This window comes from Epinephelus lanceolatus, chromosome 10 (genome assembly GCF_041903045.1).
Source record: "Epinephelus lanceolatus isolate andai-2023 chromosome 10, ASM4190304v1, whole genome shotgun sequence".
Classification (NCBI taxonomy): Eukaryota; Metazoa; Chordata; class Actinopteri; order Perciformes; family Serranidae; genus Epinephelus; species Epinephelus lanceolatus.
The window spans coordinates 946,749-964,688 of NC_135743.1; the positions used below are offsets into that span (position 1 = coordinate 946,749).

Sequence of the window (17,940 nt, forward strand, 5' to 3'; positions counted from 1 at the left end):
GGGTTTTTTTTCAGCTCAGCCATATGGACACTGTGAACACAGAATCTACAGGTTTCACAACAGGTTTCACAACACGCCTTTCTTATGTCGACTATTTTAAAGAAAAGGAAGTTGTCTAAACAGAAACAGAGCAGAGAAACAGAGAACTGCAGGTACTCCATGAGTTTATGTCTGATTGATGCTAAATGCTGTGTTGTCTCCAACGTGGAGTCTCTGCTGTTTTATTTAACGTGTGTAATGAGAACAAATGACAGGATGTTTAGGAGAATTAAAATGAGCCATGTTGTGGCAGACAAGAAACAGAAGCACTGATTCTGTGGATGTTTCATTTCACTGACGGAGAGTAGACGGCAGCAGACGTTGTATTTCATGTGGTTTAAACTAGACGTATGGTGAGTCTGTAGGGATTTGGACCTTTTACAGTTTTGTCTCAAAGAGTTTTACTTTCTGTTGTAACTGTTCATTTCTATAAAACTGGATGTACAGCCACAAACTGTCCTGTTTTCATTGGTGTGTAATCAGGTTGACGCTCACACACTCACACTGAGCTGCAGGTCAAAGAGGTCAACGGTTTTATAAAAACATCGACCTGTCAGTTACAGCTGTGACCAGAGTGCACCTGCTCCTGGGCTGTGGTCGGTGTGAACGTCCAACTTTATTGTTTGGTATCAAAAATCAATGATGCCTCATTTTAACGGGGGCAGAGTTCCCTTTCTGGAAACAATTAATACTATGGCTCAGTCCCAACACCCCTCACCCACACCACTTAGCCGCTGCCGTGCACAGACATTCTGCAGGGCAGGTGCTCAGGTGGAAAAAAGGGGGCATCACTTCCACTTTTTTCTAAACTGCACATGCAAAGTGCATCCTGCTGGGAGATTTCTATCTGTCAGCACCAGAGGGCTCTTGAGGCCCGAATACACACAGTACGGTTGTGCACAGTAATGAGCAGGGAAATGTCTGTTTAACTTAGATATGAGGCGTCTAAATATCTATAGTACACACACCTACAGGCTGCTGCACATCCACTCTCTATATTTATCATTTATTTATCACAGGCAACAACAAAGAAAACAATGTCAGATTGTGCACACTTCAGTGCTCCATCAAATAACGAATCTCAACCAAACTGAAAAATGCTGTTGTCTGAATAAATCACTTCAGAACACAACCAACGCTCCGAACTGCAAAGTAGGCCGATGTTCAGCTGCAACCTTCAGGCTAGGTCTCATCTCGTCTCGTCTCCACGCTAATTCTTATAATTATCTTCTCAATAAACTTTAAATATTCTCAAAGAAGAAAAGACGCGTATTGCTCTGCGCTCCTCCTCCTCTGTGCTCTTCATGCACTGCAGCCCCAAACTACCTCAGTTTTGTCTACATTAATTATCAGAGACGTAAACATTACTTTTAATTGAGTTGTGGTTTAAAAAGGTGTAAGAGCAATTCTGCGTCCGTCTGCGCTCAGACCAGGCAGCTGGTGAACCTGAATCTGAGAGTTAAAGGGAGACGGTGTGATTTTATCAGGATAGCTAATGTGGGTTATTGCCTAAATTAGTCTGGCTGTACTGAAGATGTTTTAATAAAGGTTTCATTTCACAGCACTGACAAACGAAAGAGTTCAGGGCAAACACTGTCATTACCTGTCCATGACATGATGGCGCTCCCACGGCACACTGTTAGCGTGCAGCTGTTAAAGAGGGAGGAGCAGAGCACTTCAAATTTAGATTTTGATGCCATGAGCTAAATTTAAAAAATAAAGTATAAAATTATTAAAAGAAAAAAGAGGGCAGAAGGACAGGTGATGAGCACACCTGGGCTCTGTCTGTGCATGTGACTGCACTCAGCTCGTACCCTCATTATAAGAGTGTGTGTGTGCATGCATGTGGTGAGCGGTCGAGGTCGAGGGGTGGAGTGTTCGGTCTGTGTGGCCTCTAAACGGAAGTATGTCAGAGACACACTGCAGTGTCATGAGACATCATCAGGAGCACAGCTGCACACACAACTAAAGAATCCCACAAACATATTTTCTTTGTTAACATAGATTTTAAAGTTACTGTAACAATCGTATCATCTTATAAAACAAATTGCGAAGTAGTTTGCTCATGTCTTGGTAGCTAACCCGCTAGCAAGCTAATGTTACATTGTTATTGCTCATTTGTGGATGACGATAAAACATTCTGACATATTCCCGTGTCACGTTGCCCCTCTGACGGCATATGATACTTGAAATTTAACTAAAGACTCACAGTGACGTTGCTGCACTCGTTAGCGCTCCTCTGATATCAGTGCAGACTGACAGAGTCGGAACACAGGTTGCTAACGTTAGCCTGTCTTTTCAGTTTTCATGTCATTGTGATGACACATTACTGACAGGCATGTTCGTTTATGTGAACACCATCTGTGAAGAGGCTACTGACGACGCCTCAGGGTCTCGAAGGGTTGACTTGTTTCAGAGGGAAAGATTTCAACCACTAACTCTTAGAACTCTGCTGACGGACGCTCAAAAACAAAGGGTATAAATAAGAAACAGGAAAATGTGAATTTCCTTCAGTAGATATCTTATCTTACTATATAATGACGAAAACTGTGTGTGTGTGTGTGTGTGTGTGTGTGTCTGTTCCACGTTTTTCTCCTCACTGAAATTTGGCACAGTGGTAGAGGGTCATGGGAGGATGCCAATGAAGCAATATTACATCAATTGGCCAAAGGGGGGCGCTATAGCAACCCATTGAAATGTCAAACTTTGAATGGGCATATCTCATGCCCCGTATGTGGTAGAGACATGAAACTTTGCACAGAGATGCCTCTCCTCATGAGGAACACATTTGCCTCAAGAACCCATAACTTCCGCTTATAGAGATTTTCCGCCATTTTGAATTTTTTGAAAAACACTTCAAATGGATCTCTTCCTAGGAAGTTTGAGCGATCTGCATGAAACTGGGTGAACATAATCTAGGGACCAATATCTAAAGTTCCCTCTTGGCAAAAGTTGGAAAACTTACTAAAACTGAGCTTCTATAAGGCAATGAATATTGCGGAGGGCGTGGCTCATCACAAATCCATAAATCCATTGCAAATCCATAAAATAAAGCCTGTAGGATTTAGTGGCATCTAGTGGTGAGACTGCAGACTGCAACTGACTGAAACTTCTCCATGTGCCAAGTGTGTAGGAGAACAAACAGCCAGGTTTGTCCCTTCTGGGCTACTGTAGCAACAACATGGCAAATTCCACTAAAGAGAACCTGCAGTGTGTGTAGATATGAACAGCTCCTCCTCAGGTGATTATAAACTAATGAAAACATGGTGGGTGATATTCCAGGCACTAATTCAGGTGGAGATGTGCATTAAATACGATCAGACAGCAGCTCACACAGATCCACACACTGCAGAGAGGATGTGAGTGAATGATCTTGATTCAGTGTCTGATAACTTTAAATATCCACTGGGAGGTGACAGAATAAACACTGACTAATGAACGAGTTAATAAACGGAGAACAATGAGGGAGTTATTTTTCCTGCAGCTCTTCACATCTGAAACAACAGAGTGAGATGTTGGGATGTGATATGTGACGGCACCGCGGGGGCAGAGTGAATCCCTGTTAGCTGCTGACTGATCAAATTAAATCTCTGGCCTTGTCTGAAGCAGCGCTGGTTCATCTCGATCTGCACTCGCCATCGATCTTATAACGCTGCCTGAGGAGAGACAGCAGGACAGCAGAAAGCACCTAAGCTCACCAAATCCTCCGTCCAATTCAGACTCCGAATCTTCAGGCGCAATTCTCCGACCTCAGCGGTTATGAGGTCAGTTATTCCTGTCTTAGTCATCTGGTGATAACACACTGCCATTATGTGACCGAGTGTGTGTGTGTGTGTGTGTGTGTGTGTGAGAGAGAGAGGTTGGAGGCTGGAAGGTCCAGGCGATCTTTTAATGAAAGATAAGTGACATAATTAAAGTTCCTCTTATTATCTCATAACCAAAAGAAGCGAGTGTGTAAGCTGTGTACAGTACGAAGGTGAGAGCTCATTCCAGGTCGAGTGTGATCCTACACACACACACACACACACACACACACACACACACACTGATGTTTCCTTGTGAGATGTCATTACACGATAAAGAGGAAGCCATCAGGAAACCGCTTAAGCACTACTTCCTGTCTGTTGCCATGGGGACAGACCTCATTCTGCAGTTGCAAAGTTTGCCGTGACTTTAGCCGAGTTAATTTCTTGCAGAAGGGCTGAGTGGGAGGCGAAACAAAGAGGCAGGTGTTTCTTAGTGGACACGGCGCACTGGTGGGCTGCTGTCCTGTCCAGGCACTCCTCTCAGTCCAGCTGCGTCTCAGCGTGACCTTTAACCTCACACATCTGACTGCTATTAACATTAGTGAGAGTTTATTGCAGCCAGCCGACCGTCAGCACAGCTGGTTACCATTCAGACAAACACACAGCCTCAGACTGATTCTGATGAATTGCTGATTCAGACGTGCAGACGTGTTTGTTGTTGCTCAGACTGAGTCCTGTGTTGGAAACTGAAACCTGGCTCCGTATTGATCAGTCCTGATCACGTCCTGATCACGTCCTGATCACGTCCTGATCACGTCCTGAATGACCCTCAGCTGGATTCATATTTCACTCACTCCAATAAGACTTTAAACAGCTGATATGTTTTATGGTGAGCTCAAACAAAGCTTGATTCATTAGAGTGATGCTGGCCTTCACATTTATCAGCCTGTGTCGTGAAGACAAACCTCGCCGCTCTTTATGAAGCGTGTTTTTCAGCCATCACGGTCAAAGTGCACCTGGTGACATCATCATGATGTCACTGTGACTGAGTCAGCGGCTGGTTTTATCTGCAGTTAGGCACGTTCAGGTTCGTCATTTCAACGACTAAAGCAACCACACACACACACACACACACACACACACACAATCCTGTCCTTCTGTCCTTGTGAGGACTCTCACTGACATCATGCACTGCCTCGCCCTGCACCCTGAGGGACTGGGGGGGGGGGGGGGGGGTGCAGAAGGGTGAGGTCTGTCAAACAATGTCTTTAAACACGGGGGAGTTTTTTTATTTTGGTTTAGGGGAGGGGCTTACAGAGTTAAATTGTTGTCTTTTGCTTTTATTTTTCTACAGAAGACAAAAAATGTCTTCAAAATTTGGGAATTTTCTAAATCTTTAAAGATCTTTAAAGTTATAAATTTTGGCTTTTTTTGTCTAAAGATTATTTTTTAGACTTTTTGCCTTTAATGACTGAGCAGTGTGCGACGTGAGGGAGGGACAGATGGGGGACGACACGGAGCAAAAGGCCATGTGCCTGAATCGAACCTGTGGCAAGGACACTTCCTTTGTACATGGGGTTCCCGCTCCACCCACTGAGCTACTGCACGCCCCAGTTTTGGTGATTTTCAAATAAAACATGCAAATTTAGGCGCTAATTTGTGCCGATTAATTTTTTAAAGAAAACACGTCCTCCAAAATGATACAATTTGTCGCAGTTAGAAACTGTAAAAACAGAAATAACCTTTGGATTTTCAAATATCCGACAGTCTTTGGACACATCATGTGAGACAAACACTTTTTTCAGAAAATAAAACAAAAAACAACCATAACCAAATCTGAGCTTAAAATCAAAAATCTCTTATTTTACATCTTGTTTAAAATTTGGCCAAAAATAAACTGTTTGCATGATGAGAGTGGAAAACTGAGGCTTTTTTAACTTTGAACTTTCAAACATCAAAAATCTAATAAGTCATTTATGGTGGAGGGAGAGTCACAGAAAAATATTTGGTTTCAGGGAGGGTAAAACAAATCTTTACCTACCTCTGATAGGTAAAGAACAGTCCCTAACCTGAACCACCACAACTACATACCTGACCCCTTCTGACCATAAATGTGGGCTTTTCTTTTGAAAATACATCTCACACATCCCATCAGCCTTCAAACTGTTGGCTGGTTGGTTTGTGTACAACGTATCCATGGCGACCCACAGAGCCAATCGTAAACAGACAAGAAGCTGTGTGTCACAAACTGCAGTAAAGACACCAGCTGTGTACACATTTAAAGACTGATCCTAAAACCTGAATAATATCTGGACATTTTAAGGACTCACCAACTGACTGACAGAGCAAGCTGCTGCACTAAATTCGCTTCAGGACCAAACTTGACAGCATCAACAAACACACACACACACACACACACACACACACACACAATATACCCATCTAAACACAACAGGCTGATAACAGGGACGCTGTGAAAGATAATGATACAGATGACAATCAGTCTCACCAGGACAAGTTATTTATTTAACTATTGTTGCGTAACTTTAAAACACAAACATTCAGAGGACGACTGAATAAAGTGTCACAGCAGACATAAGATATTACACACATTTAAGAGACACTAACCCCATTTTCACTGCCTGTTCAAGGCCAGAATTTAATGCCATTATGCCGCTTCGTCGTTCAGTATAAAAGGTACTATCGTGGGATGGACGTTGTCTCACCTCTGAGCCGTCAGCGGAGGTAGTAACAGCGCCTTAACAGGACAGCTGGCAGGACAGGTGTGACATTTTGATGGCGTGTTATGTGTGCGACCCACTGCGGGAGATTTAAAAGTAGCTGTTGGTAGTTAGCAGCTAACTCAAAGAAGAAGAACAGCAGCTGTTAGCAGTTAGCAGCTAACTCAAACACTGAGGTCCAGGAGCTCCTTACCCTCCGAGCAGAGGACGAGATCAGCCGCCACATAACAGGGACGCTAAATGATTGTTACTGACATGTGATGTTATTGTTATTGTTTATAAAGAGCTGCTGACACGTATGTTATATGTCACACTAGAGGGTGGCGCTGTTGTGTTACATGTCACGCCTCTTTAGATTCTGTGATGTCATCATGCTGTCTGACATCACACACTGGAGCCACATGATGCTGCCGTCATTTGGTTCTGTGTTAAAATGTAAAGGGGTGTAGAGTCAGGACCTTGTGGCGACTCTATAGCGCCACCTCTGTGTAAAAAAAAGGGCTGATGTCACATCACAAACATGGAGCATGTCTGTCTGGGGCCTCGTAGCGCCTCAGTAGCACCAGTGCCACGTCATGTTGCCGCTGAGTTTTGTCTGAAATCTTTCCATCAGAAGTTGGTAAAAGTGACAAAAGTTGTGTCATATGAACAAAACTCTTTCAGTCCTCAGGACAGGACGCAGAATTATGTGGCGAAGTAGAGAAACTTGAAGTGAATTGCACGCCACGTGCATGGTGCGCTTTTACAACACTTATTGTGTATTATTAATTTTTTTATTTAGTATTGTGTTTTGTTTTTTTATAACAATCTGTGACACTGTTAAAACAAAACCAAAAAGTTCAATAAAACATCAACAAAAACAAAGTTGGTTAAAGTGTGAGCAATGTCAGAGCGGTCATGGAGCTGTGGCCGTGTGTGCACGTGTGTCACACTGAGACACACTCCTAACCACTGTTTTGATTGTGCCTTGAATAGGAGACACACACGGGGAGGGACACAGTGTCAGAGCCGCTCTGACAGGAGCCACATTCCAGTGAAGGTGAACACAAAAAAAGGGGTTAAGCCACTCCCCTTTCAGCTGGCTACATCCCTGGATTATTGCTAAATTCTTTCTGGGGTTTTCACTTGTCAGAACAAGCAGAGGCACAACGTCAGCAATCCAGAGACCAGCAGGCACAGAGACACACAGGACAGAGAGAGCGCCAAGGTGTGATGAGCCAGGACAGACAGAGAGACACAGACAGAGAGACAGAGACAGAGACAGAGACAGAGACACAGAGGAGAGTTTGAACTTCAGAGAGAAACAGCAGAGACAGAGAGAGGAAGAGAGAAACACACACACACTCACTGTGGGGTGTGTCAGAGCAATTTAGTTCCTCAAGGAAGTACAACTCAACATTATCTTAAGACAGGGCGGCAGCAGTGACAGAGGCGCTGCAGGAGGGCTCTTTCTTCAGGTTCTGCTTGTGCTCGTGCTGAAGATGAAGGGATCTCATTAAACCAAGCGTCCGGAGCTGTCAACCTGAGACACAGAGCAGAGGGACACACAGAGCAGGAGGGAGGGGGACTCAGCACACACACAGGTAAGACTACCGCTGCCGTCTTCATGTGACACAGAAACATGAATCCTCTGGGCCCAGATCAGAGCTTCGTTCTGCTTTCTGTTGTTCTTGGAAACATTAAGAGCTCCCGGCTGAGTCGAGGGCTGATTGGAACAAACTGTGCGACTTCTCTCCACTTCCCCATCTTGAGCGCGGGCTGGGAGACACGCATGTACGCTCACGGTCATGCTGGAACAAGTAGGGTGACATGCACAGATGTAGAGCTCACACTTTGTGTTTGCACAGGCTGGGAATTGCTCAACTCAAATCTGGAGGCGGTGAACTCTCCCTCCTTCACTGGCCTACTTTGATTTGAAGCATATGAAGTCATAAATGAAGACAGTGAAAGGGCGCAGTGTCACTCTCAGCGTAGAGCAGATAGCAGGGACAGATAGAGGCTGTGGGCCTCTGCTGATGACGCGCCGTTGAGCCAACTGTTGTCTGTTTCGCTTCCCTTCTGAGGCAGCACAGACGGGCGGCCAAGTTGAGCAACGACTGCTCAGAAGAGTTGTGCAATGTTGAAAAAGAAACTGCAATATGTGCTGTTTGAGGATTTCAAAATGAGTTCTTGTCTCTTGGTAAAAAGTGTCTAAAGAAGAAAGTTCAGAGAGTGAAGAAGGAAACCAGCAAACTATATATAAACCAAACTAATCGTGACAAACACAGAAGTCAATATGCAGCTGAACAACATCAGAGTTAACGTCTGCACGTTCAGCCGCGTCGCTCTCGATTCAAAACACACAGCGGAAGTGGCACTTGGTCCTCGCGGTGCACAGGAAGCTGCTGTTACTGTTTAATCCTCTCTGGTTCATCACCAGCAGAAAATTAAATATTCCACCAGCCCGTTGGCTGAGTGACGACCTCTCAACAGCAGCCTCCTTGTTTCCATCTGATTCAGTGGTGCGGCTTTTCTTTTTCTTTTTCTGGAACATTCTCACTGTTGGATGTGATCAAAGGCTGTGGGCGGCGAGCACAGACCCAACCCCCTCCTCTCTGTCCGTCAGGTTGACCCCAGGCCTGCTGGTGACTCTCGAGCTCTATCTGTGGAGTTCACCCTGCTGCACTCTAACAACACAGCCAGGCACATTTTCATGAGCTGAGTCAAAGAGGGGCTTCATGAATCCTCTCTGAGCTCATCAAATGTCTTTGTCAGTGGACGCACACGTCTAAATATAACCTGCTAGGTTCCTTCCTGCGTCTGTTTTAGACGTTCATGAATGGCGTGTCAGTTTACTCTTGTTCCATGCATTATGTCTTCATAAATAACCTGTTTTCACAGGAAATGTACAGTTTCTGCTCGTTGGATGAGGCACAGGCTCTTTTGAAATTAACTTACAACGCAGGTGAAACACTTTGGTTTGTGTTTGTGTTCAGGCAACAAAACTCTGTGGTTAGGTTTAGGGGAAACAAACATGGATGGGCTTAAAATTCAAACAGGCAATGAACGGCAGGCTCCAGGGTGAAAGTCTGGAGTGTGTTTGACCCCTACACCTCTCCTCCCGCCCATCCTGTATGGACTTTCTCACTCTTTATATCATGGTAGTTGCCACAAGTGTTACAAACCTCTGCATCCATGTCTGACACCGACATCACTGACAAAGTGGTGAGGAGGGTCGCTGCCTTTAATCATACCAAGGTGCCTCTTTGTTTCTGTATCTGACATCATCATGTGATAAGTAGGGTTGTAGCACGCTCCCTCTTAAACCAGGGTTCACACACATTTTTACAGATGAACTTTTCCATCATATCTCACTCACATGTTTGACTTTATTTAAGGAGGCTAGGTTGACTTGGGCAGCGACACAGCCACACATGAACACACACCTGCCAGGCATGTGTGGATAACTGTAAACTGCAAGGTGATGATCACTTTCAGCACTCGTTAAACATTTCTGCTGCCAGCTGACCTGACCAGCACATATGGGTACATCACAAAGCCTTAAAGCCGCAGCCGTTTTTTGCAGGATAGAAAATCAACGATTCTTTAGATCTGGATACAGACGTGTGCTGGGATTATAATCTGACAAGTTGGTTTGTATTTCTTTCCTGTTTGTTTTATGGACATGTCTAATAACGGTTTTGCTGCCTAGTCTGAACCTGAGTGCACGCAATACCTTCATAAATTAATCTCTGTCACGTCCCGTCTGTCTCCTGCGTACGTGGATCCATGATCCAAAACAGAGGGACATGTGGTCTACGTGTATCACCTGATTCTAGTGATGTTTCAATGGTCACACAGCACTTTTAGTAATGAGTAATATGAAGAACATATTTCACAGAAAACAGATTTTACCATCACATCCTCACTGTGACCTCGTCACGTGTCCACGTTTGGTCATGGACTTTCCACGTCCACATATGACGTCCAAGGTACCCTGGGTGTGTTGGTTGTTGACGTTCTGGGACGCCGTGTCAACTTCAGCCTGTTACATGCATTGTCTGTTTTCAAAATACACTTCTCTTTTCACAGGAAATGTACAGTTTGATACAGTCTCTTTCAAAATAAAAGCACTACGTCAGTACAACACCACCAACTGATGTTTTTTTCTTTGGGGTTTGGGTCAGTAATTGTTGGACCCATCCACCACCCATCCTACGCATATGGACTTTTGCCACCTTAACTTTTGTTGTTGTCTTGCTGCGTTTCCCTCTGACGCCGTGAGGCGCTGTTAACGGCAACCAGCCACATAACGCTGGAAGTCACTGACAGAGCACCAGTATTCCATGACCTTGGAGTGAGACCGGTTTGTTTTCATAATTTCATAACTTTACCAGGGATTCAATGACTGTGGGGACGCCTGGTGCATCATAGAAAAAATGCAGTGCACAGGTTCACACATGCCGACAGACTCTAGGCCGACACTGCTGGAGTCATCTGAGGAATGCTAAATATTTACCTGTGCCGGCTCCACCAATCAGCTCTCACTGTCTCTGACTGTCCATTAACCTAACGCTTCCTCAGCGCCCGGCTGTTACACCAGCTCTGAAACCCAGTGACGTGACAGTTCCACCTCTGCTCTGTTATTTTTCATTTGGCTCCTGTGACAGCAGCAGATCTCTCACACAGGCGCCTGTCACATCCAGCAGGCGTTTGGGAGGGAAACAAACACTTGAACATGCGACGCAGTCACTCCCTCTGGATGTCAACAACGAGCCGACGCTTAAAAGCCCTCTTCAATCCATCTGCACAGGAAAATGGATGCTCAATATTGAAAGCGTCCTCAATGTGACCGACTGAACGACGTCCATTACTGAAAAGTGGTTTGGTGGCGTCGAGCTGCGGTAACACAGAAATGTTTGAAGGCTCTCCAGCGGGACTCAACCCTCTGATAGATCTGCATAAAACAAACAGTAGAAGCACAAAAAGCCAAACAGCGAGCAGTCTCCAGCTGAGGAGCCACATCTCGCTGTGTGGAACACCGGCTGATGACTACACACTGTGCGTGTCTCTCAAATCCCTGTAGTCTTTTTAGCAAATAAATGAGATTGAAGCATGAATGTGAAATAGCTATCACGCTGCTCCACTTCCATTATCACCGTTAAGGGAAATTAATCTAATGAATGTTCTCTAATTCCCCACAGGGAACCCGGAGCTTTTGTAACAAAGCGAGCTATTAGAAATGTGACACTTGTTCACAATAAATGGTTGTGCATGTAAAATAGTGAGAGATCCTATAAAAGTGACTGTTTGCTTATTATGGATGTTGCTGCTGGGACCAGGGAGCACACGAGGGACGGGGACAGCCACAGCCCGCGCTGCCTATTTGCATGATTTGATCATTAATGTGAGCGGATCACTTTCAGGTTGATCAGTGAGGCGCGGAGTCGATCTCTCTCTCAGCGCTGACTGTACATCACTGCAGCCGGACAATGAGAGCACCATCATTTAAATGATGCAGTTTAATAAGCATAAACAGGCATGAAAGAAACACATTAAAGCGACCATCAGGCCGTCTTTGCACTGACAGCTCATGGACAGTTTGCTGTTTGTAATGCACGAGGCGTTTCAATAACAGGAGCTGGAGCTGCACCCTGCAGCAGACCCCAGGCCTGTAATTAAAGTAGCCGGGGGGTTCGGGGTGCTGACTCTCTGTTCCTGCACCGCCACTGATGCAATCTGGGAGAAGCAGGCATGGACCTGCCTCAGCTATGCAGCCTTCCTGCTCCTCTCACATACGTGTCCACACAGGCCAGGAGACAGAGTCAGTGCAGAAAATCACACTGAAAGATGCTCAGTGAACACTCTGAGTCTGTAACTGTGCACGACAATAAAAAAGAGCCACAAGGATCGAAATCAGACTGACACTTTGTTTTTAAAGTCACGTGCACTGAAATGTTTGCATCTGGAGGAGCTTAAGACTCCACACGTCATCATGTACAAAGCAAGAACTAATCTGCTTTTTGGCAAAATACACAAGCTGTTCTTGGACAGAGACGAGAGTGAGGCTGTAACTTAACCAAGCAAACCAACAAAGTACGTGTAGATGTGTTTGTGGTGGGACTCTGTGGAATGAAGTGACGGAAGAAATCAAAGTAAAAATAAGAGAAAGATTAAAAAGATGTAAATTTAAAGTAATGTATAGGAGGTATAGAAACAAGGAGGGAGGATGTAAAGCACCCTGACAGTGATTAGAGTTCTCAACAGGACAAAAAAAACGACAACCCAAACTTAACCAACCGTCTGAGTCAAAGCCCGAACACGGCCTGTTGCTGCTGGTTCTCTTTGTTTGTTTTTAGGGTTGTTGTTGTTGTTGTTGATTAGAAATGAAGAGTGTGAACAGAGTGGTTTAGTTCAGGGGTGGAGAGCTGGTACATGAGACTGATTGTGTGTTGATGTGCTAAAACAGAGCAGCAGCCGGACGAGACGTGCACTTTGCTTCCGTCTGCTCCTTTTCTGACATGCTCACTGTAACTCTGTTCAAAATATGTTGAGTGTTATTTCTTTATTTTTGCAGATTTTTTACATAGACATAGCGTTTTATTACTTTTTTATCACTTGCAATTGTTAGTTTCTAACATTCAAATCACTCTTAACACATGTTCAACATAATGCAGCCCATCACAACAAGACATACAAGTCCACCTGTAACCAACAGAGGTCAGCACACACACACACACACACACACACAGAGCAGCTCGCACATCATGAATATACTACACACATTACAACCAAAGAGAGACATGAGAGAACATCATAAATAAAATAAAAATAAAAATAAAAATAAATAAAATAAAATAAAGTCACATGCCCATCATATCTCAAACTGATTCATCACAGACGTGTCTCCACTTCCTCTGCACACTGATTCACATTGAGTGTCCGGATATATTTCTGTCCTGTCCTTCAGCTACTCTGTCCGAATCAAGTATTTTATTTACTTTTTTAAATTTTCAAAATAAATGATCTTGAGTTTAGTTGAGATGTGTGAATGTAAGAGCACATGACACAGGAAGTAGGAGAGGATATGCTGCAGCCTGGGCGGCACTGATGCGTGCAGCAGATACTGTAGATCTTTCCTGATTCTCTCAGTGTTTGTGGTGAGTGAGAAGATCAAGTTTCTACAAGTCACTGCTGCTCTGATTCTTTCAGTGTGCTGCTGATGATGAATTTAACCTTCCTCTTCCTCTCTGAGAGCGTCGGCTGAATAAAATGTAAATGTAGTTTTGCTCTGTGAATGATCCACTTCTGTCTCTTTCATGTTGCAGATTAGGGGGCAAATTAAATGTAATTAAAAGAGGAATTAATTCAGAGTGTTTTGACAATAAAAGATAAAAAGTGGATTTTGTGGTTGTGTCGTAGCGTGCAGTGTGCATGCTGATGACCTCCCGGGGGGCTCTCTGTGATGGATGCTAGGTGTGGTTAAAGTCTCAGAGGAGAAATTAGGAGCCTCTGTGGAGTCTTCTCCATGGTGCTTCTCCCTCTCGGCATCACATGTGCATGTCAGATACAAAACAAACACAAACACTACAGAGAAACACTGTTTCTAACGTCATGTAATACGCTGGTAAATTAGCCCCGTGCAGGGATTTTGATTCTCATTAATAGAGAAATGTTTCAGCTTGTTCACAGCTGTGACGCTGAAGTGATGTGTGTGAAGGAGTGTGTGTACAGGTGACAGTCTGAAGGTTAGAGAGAGTTAACGTCACGACACTTAAGATCCCCAGATCATCTGGGACATTTGGATAAGAGAGCTGAACACATGTGACCCTCGCCAGCCTCCAACTGCTCCACTGGAGCTGCTCGCCGTCTGCAGGTTACACACTCAGCCGGTGCCGAGCAGGAACCAGATGTGATAATGCCGTTCTTCCTCTTCTGTGTGGCTGTGTCCGTAAATATGGTCGTTATTTTTGGCAGAGTGGGCACTAACGTGTCTTCATGTGAGGGAGAGAAAAGTTGTTGACTGACTGAGGCTGAGGATCAGCTGTGATCTGGACAGACGGTGACGGGGAATCTTTTCCATCTGCAGAAAGACACAAATCTAGATTCTGGGTGAAACACAGCTGTGTCCAGGAGCGTCTCAGGATCATCGGGGCCAAAGCCTGGACCTCTGTCGGGGGTTCTACTCAACATCTACTTTGATGCGTTTCTATGAACTCTGGCATCTTATTTATCTTTAAAGACTGTTTTCTTTGAACTTGTCAGGGTCTTCACACAGCAGAGCGCTCAGAGAAACATTCAGTCTTCTTTCCTCTGTGATCGAGAGGATTCACGTCAGTCCTTAAACACTACTTGCTGTTGTAAACCGCTCATGTGTAACGCGTGCTGCTGCGGTTTTAATCACCAAACAGGCACAACCTAAAAATATTTTATCTTCTCAGGCAACCATGGACGTCTTCAGCTCCAAGGACATGGCCATGAAGGTGCAGAAGAAGATCCTCAGCTCCATGGCCAGCAAGAGCTCGGTCCAGATGTTCATAGACGACACCACCAGCGAGATCCTGGACGAACTGTACCGCGTCTCCAAAGAGTACTTGGGTAATAAAGGTGAAGCCCAGAAGGTGATCAAAGACCTGGTCAAGATCGCCGTCAAGATCGGCGTGTTGTTCAGGAACAACCGTTTTAGCACGGAGGAGCTGGGAGTGGCCACGGATTTTAAGAAGAAGCTGCACCAGGGGGCCATGACAGCGATCAGCTTCTATGAGGTACGTTTATGTGCGTTACATGTTTAGTGTTGAGGAGATAAGCAGCTGTCAGAAAGACATTCACACACATCAGATCTGACTCACCTGAAATCAAACAGAACTTTGCATCCTGTGTCTGACACTGTGTTCACTCTCACTGATTTCTGTGGGGGAGGGGATTCGAGTTTACCTAGTGGGAGTATCCGCCCGAGTGAGTTCGTACCATTAGTACACCAGCGCTCTGCACCAGCGTTCACCTGACGATACACCAAATAGGCTTTTAGAAGTCTGCGCACCATTTGACAGTTATCACAGCCGACAGATCTTCTGGATTCGTTGCTACATTTCAGCTGCATGAGCGGAGTTTACGTCACCACGAGCACATGACCCATACAAACACCAACAAGTAAAGGGACATCGATAACACAGAGAACTGATGATGTCATTCAGGCGAACATAAAATCATGCTGTGAACTTCACGGTCCACGCAGGCAACTATTTGTCAACCCACAACATCGATGTTTGCTTTGTCAGCTGACAGTTACGTCATTACTAACTCTGACCATCAGCTCCCGACCCTCGCCATCACGTGTCAAGCGATGCACCGGCACACTGAAATGAAGCGCACCCAATCTATCGTCACTTTAAGTCCGCACTGATGCGTAGCCATGCCAGTATATCCATTTTGCTTTTAAGAGTAGAGCACATGGTTGTCAAGCGAAATAAAAACAAACGGCGCCGTCAGGTCATATCATATTTCATCATATATCTCCTCAGTGGTTCTGACGCTTGACGACTCTTGACAGTAGCCTGGTAACAGCAGGAGTCCCGCCCATGGAGCTGATTGGCTAACTGGGTCTCACTGCAGCGCTCATTGGTTGTTCCTTTTATTTTAACCAAGAAAATGCTGTTTCGTGTCATGATGCCAGACGAATCAGTCGACTTAACTCAGTGGAGTGGGCGGAGTCAAAGGTCTGGACCCAGGTGACGATCTGACCTAAATTTAGTTTATTTGATTTATTATAATTTGATTTATCTGTGTCAGAGTAGTGACAGGAGCCCAGTAGCTCAGTGGGCAGAGTGGGCATCCCATGAACAAAGGCAATGTCCTCACAGTGGGGCCACAGGTTCGATCCCCGTCTTCCTACTGACTAAACTATCCTGTAAAATAAAGGCAAAAAAGGCTGAAAAACAAAACAACCTTAAATTACATCAAGATAAAGACGGCAGTAAACTAAGTGTTCAGGGTGAAAATGTCTGAGTTCATTAAATCAGACGCGTTGAGCACAAACAGTGAACACGTATAACGTCTCTCTGTTCTGTGTTAAAGAGTCGACGTGTTCGTTTGTGGTGCAGAAATGTGCTGTTTTTATTTCCAAGAACTGAACGACCTTAATTTAACTAGTTTTCATTTCTGCTTTTGAAACATACGACATGAAAAGATTTATATCACACTTTTAGATTTTAGATTAAAGTGACACCTGTGAGAAAGGTTGACATAAAAATAAAACCTAACACTCTGCACTGAACTGATTTACTTATAGTTTATATAATTCTCTTTTTAAGAATGTGCAGATGATGAAAGCTTTAACTCAGAGTGTATCTTCATACATCCATCCCAACAGCTCACAGTAACAACTGCCCTGTTAGATGATGTCATGAACACAGATATGAGAGATGATCCGTCGCAGTAACCACACTCTGTCTTTACATTTCTGCGACCGCTGCAGGTGGACTTCACCTTCGATAAAGCTGTGATGGCCGAACTTCTGACCAGCTGCAGGGATCTGCTGCTGAAGCTGGTCAACACCCACCTCACCCCGAAATCCCACGGCCGCATCAACCACGTCTTCAACCATTTCTCCGACCCGGAGCTCCTGACCAAACTGTACGACCCCAGCGGCCCCTTCAGACCCCACCTCACCAAGATCTGCAAAGGACTGGACAAACTTATGGAGGACGGGACAATATGAGGGACACGACGGCAGGTCGGACAGACGCTGGGAGATCAACGGGCAGACTCACCACTGATGGACAAACTTGGTCTCGCAGCTGCTGAGGGCTGGCAGCAGGAGACAAGTGATCTGAGAACAAAACTGCTGCCCCATCGTTCTCAAAGAACATGTGGGATCTAAATAAAGTTTCTCGTTCCTCAAGTTTTTCATGTTTAGAGGTGATATATATATTTACATACTGTACTACTGTGATATATATAATATATATATACACACACACACACACTTGCTCACAGAAAGCAAACTTGAAGATAAACTGGTTTATACTGTATCAGCTGTTTCATTAGATCATGTCATCCACTGTTAAAATAATATCTGAGACCTTGAAATGTTTCATTCACAACTACTGATGTTTTATATTGTGTTGAGTTCAAACAGCTGGAGAGAACAAATGTCACTGTAATACAGCACTGCCCTCTGCTGGTCAACACGAGGCTTCAGACACTCACTGTGCTCTTTTTACTGAACCCATCGGACACAACACAGCCAACAATAAAGCACATATGACCACAGACACAGACGATCACTGACACCCACACCATCTCCTCACAGCCCGAGCTACAAACATGTTTAGAAGCATCAACCAAGCGCTGCTGACGGCACAAAGCCTCAGTGTTAATCCTGTAATTCATGTTTGTCTGAGCTCAGCTGAGGCCGAGAGGACGACACGTGTTCT

The 17,940-nt window shown here is 44.7% G+C and overlaps 1 protein-coding gene across 1 annotated transcript; it reads left to right on the forward strand.

The window, feature by feature from the left end:
- The first annotated feature begins 7,686 nt into the window (after nt 1-7,686).
- On the forward strand, nt 7,687-17,401 carry tnfaip8l2b (tumor necrosis factor, alpha-induced protein 8-like 2b). The gene is made up of 3 exons (XM_033640470.2): nt 7,687-8,109; nt 14,947-15,270; nt 16,980-17,401. The coding sequence occupies exons 2-3, from the start codon at nt 14,953-14,955 to the stop codon at nt 17,220-17,222; spliced, it is 561 nt and encodes a 186-aa protein (XP_033496361.1). The 5' UTR covers nt 7,687-8,109; nt 14,947-14,952; the 3' UTR covers nt 17,223-17,401.
- Nucleotides 17,402-17,940: the final 539 nt, after the last annotated feature.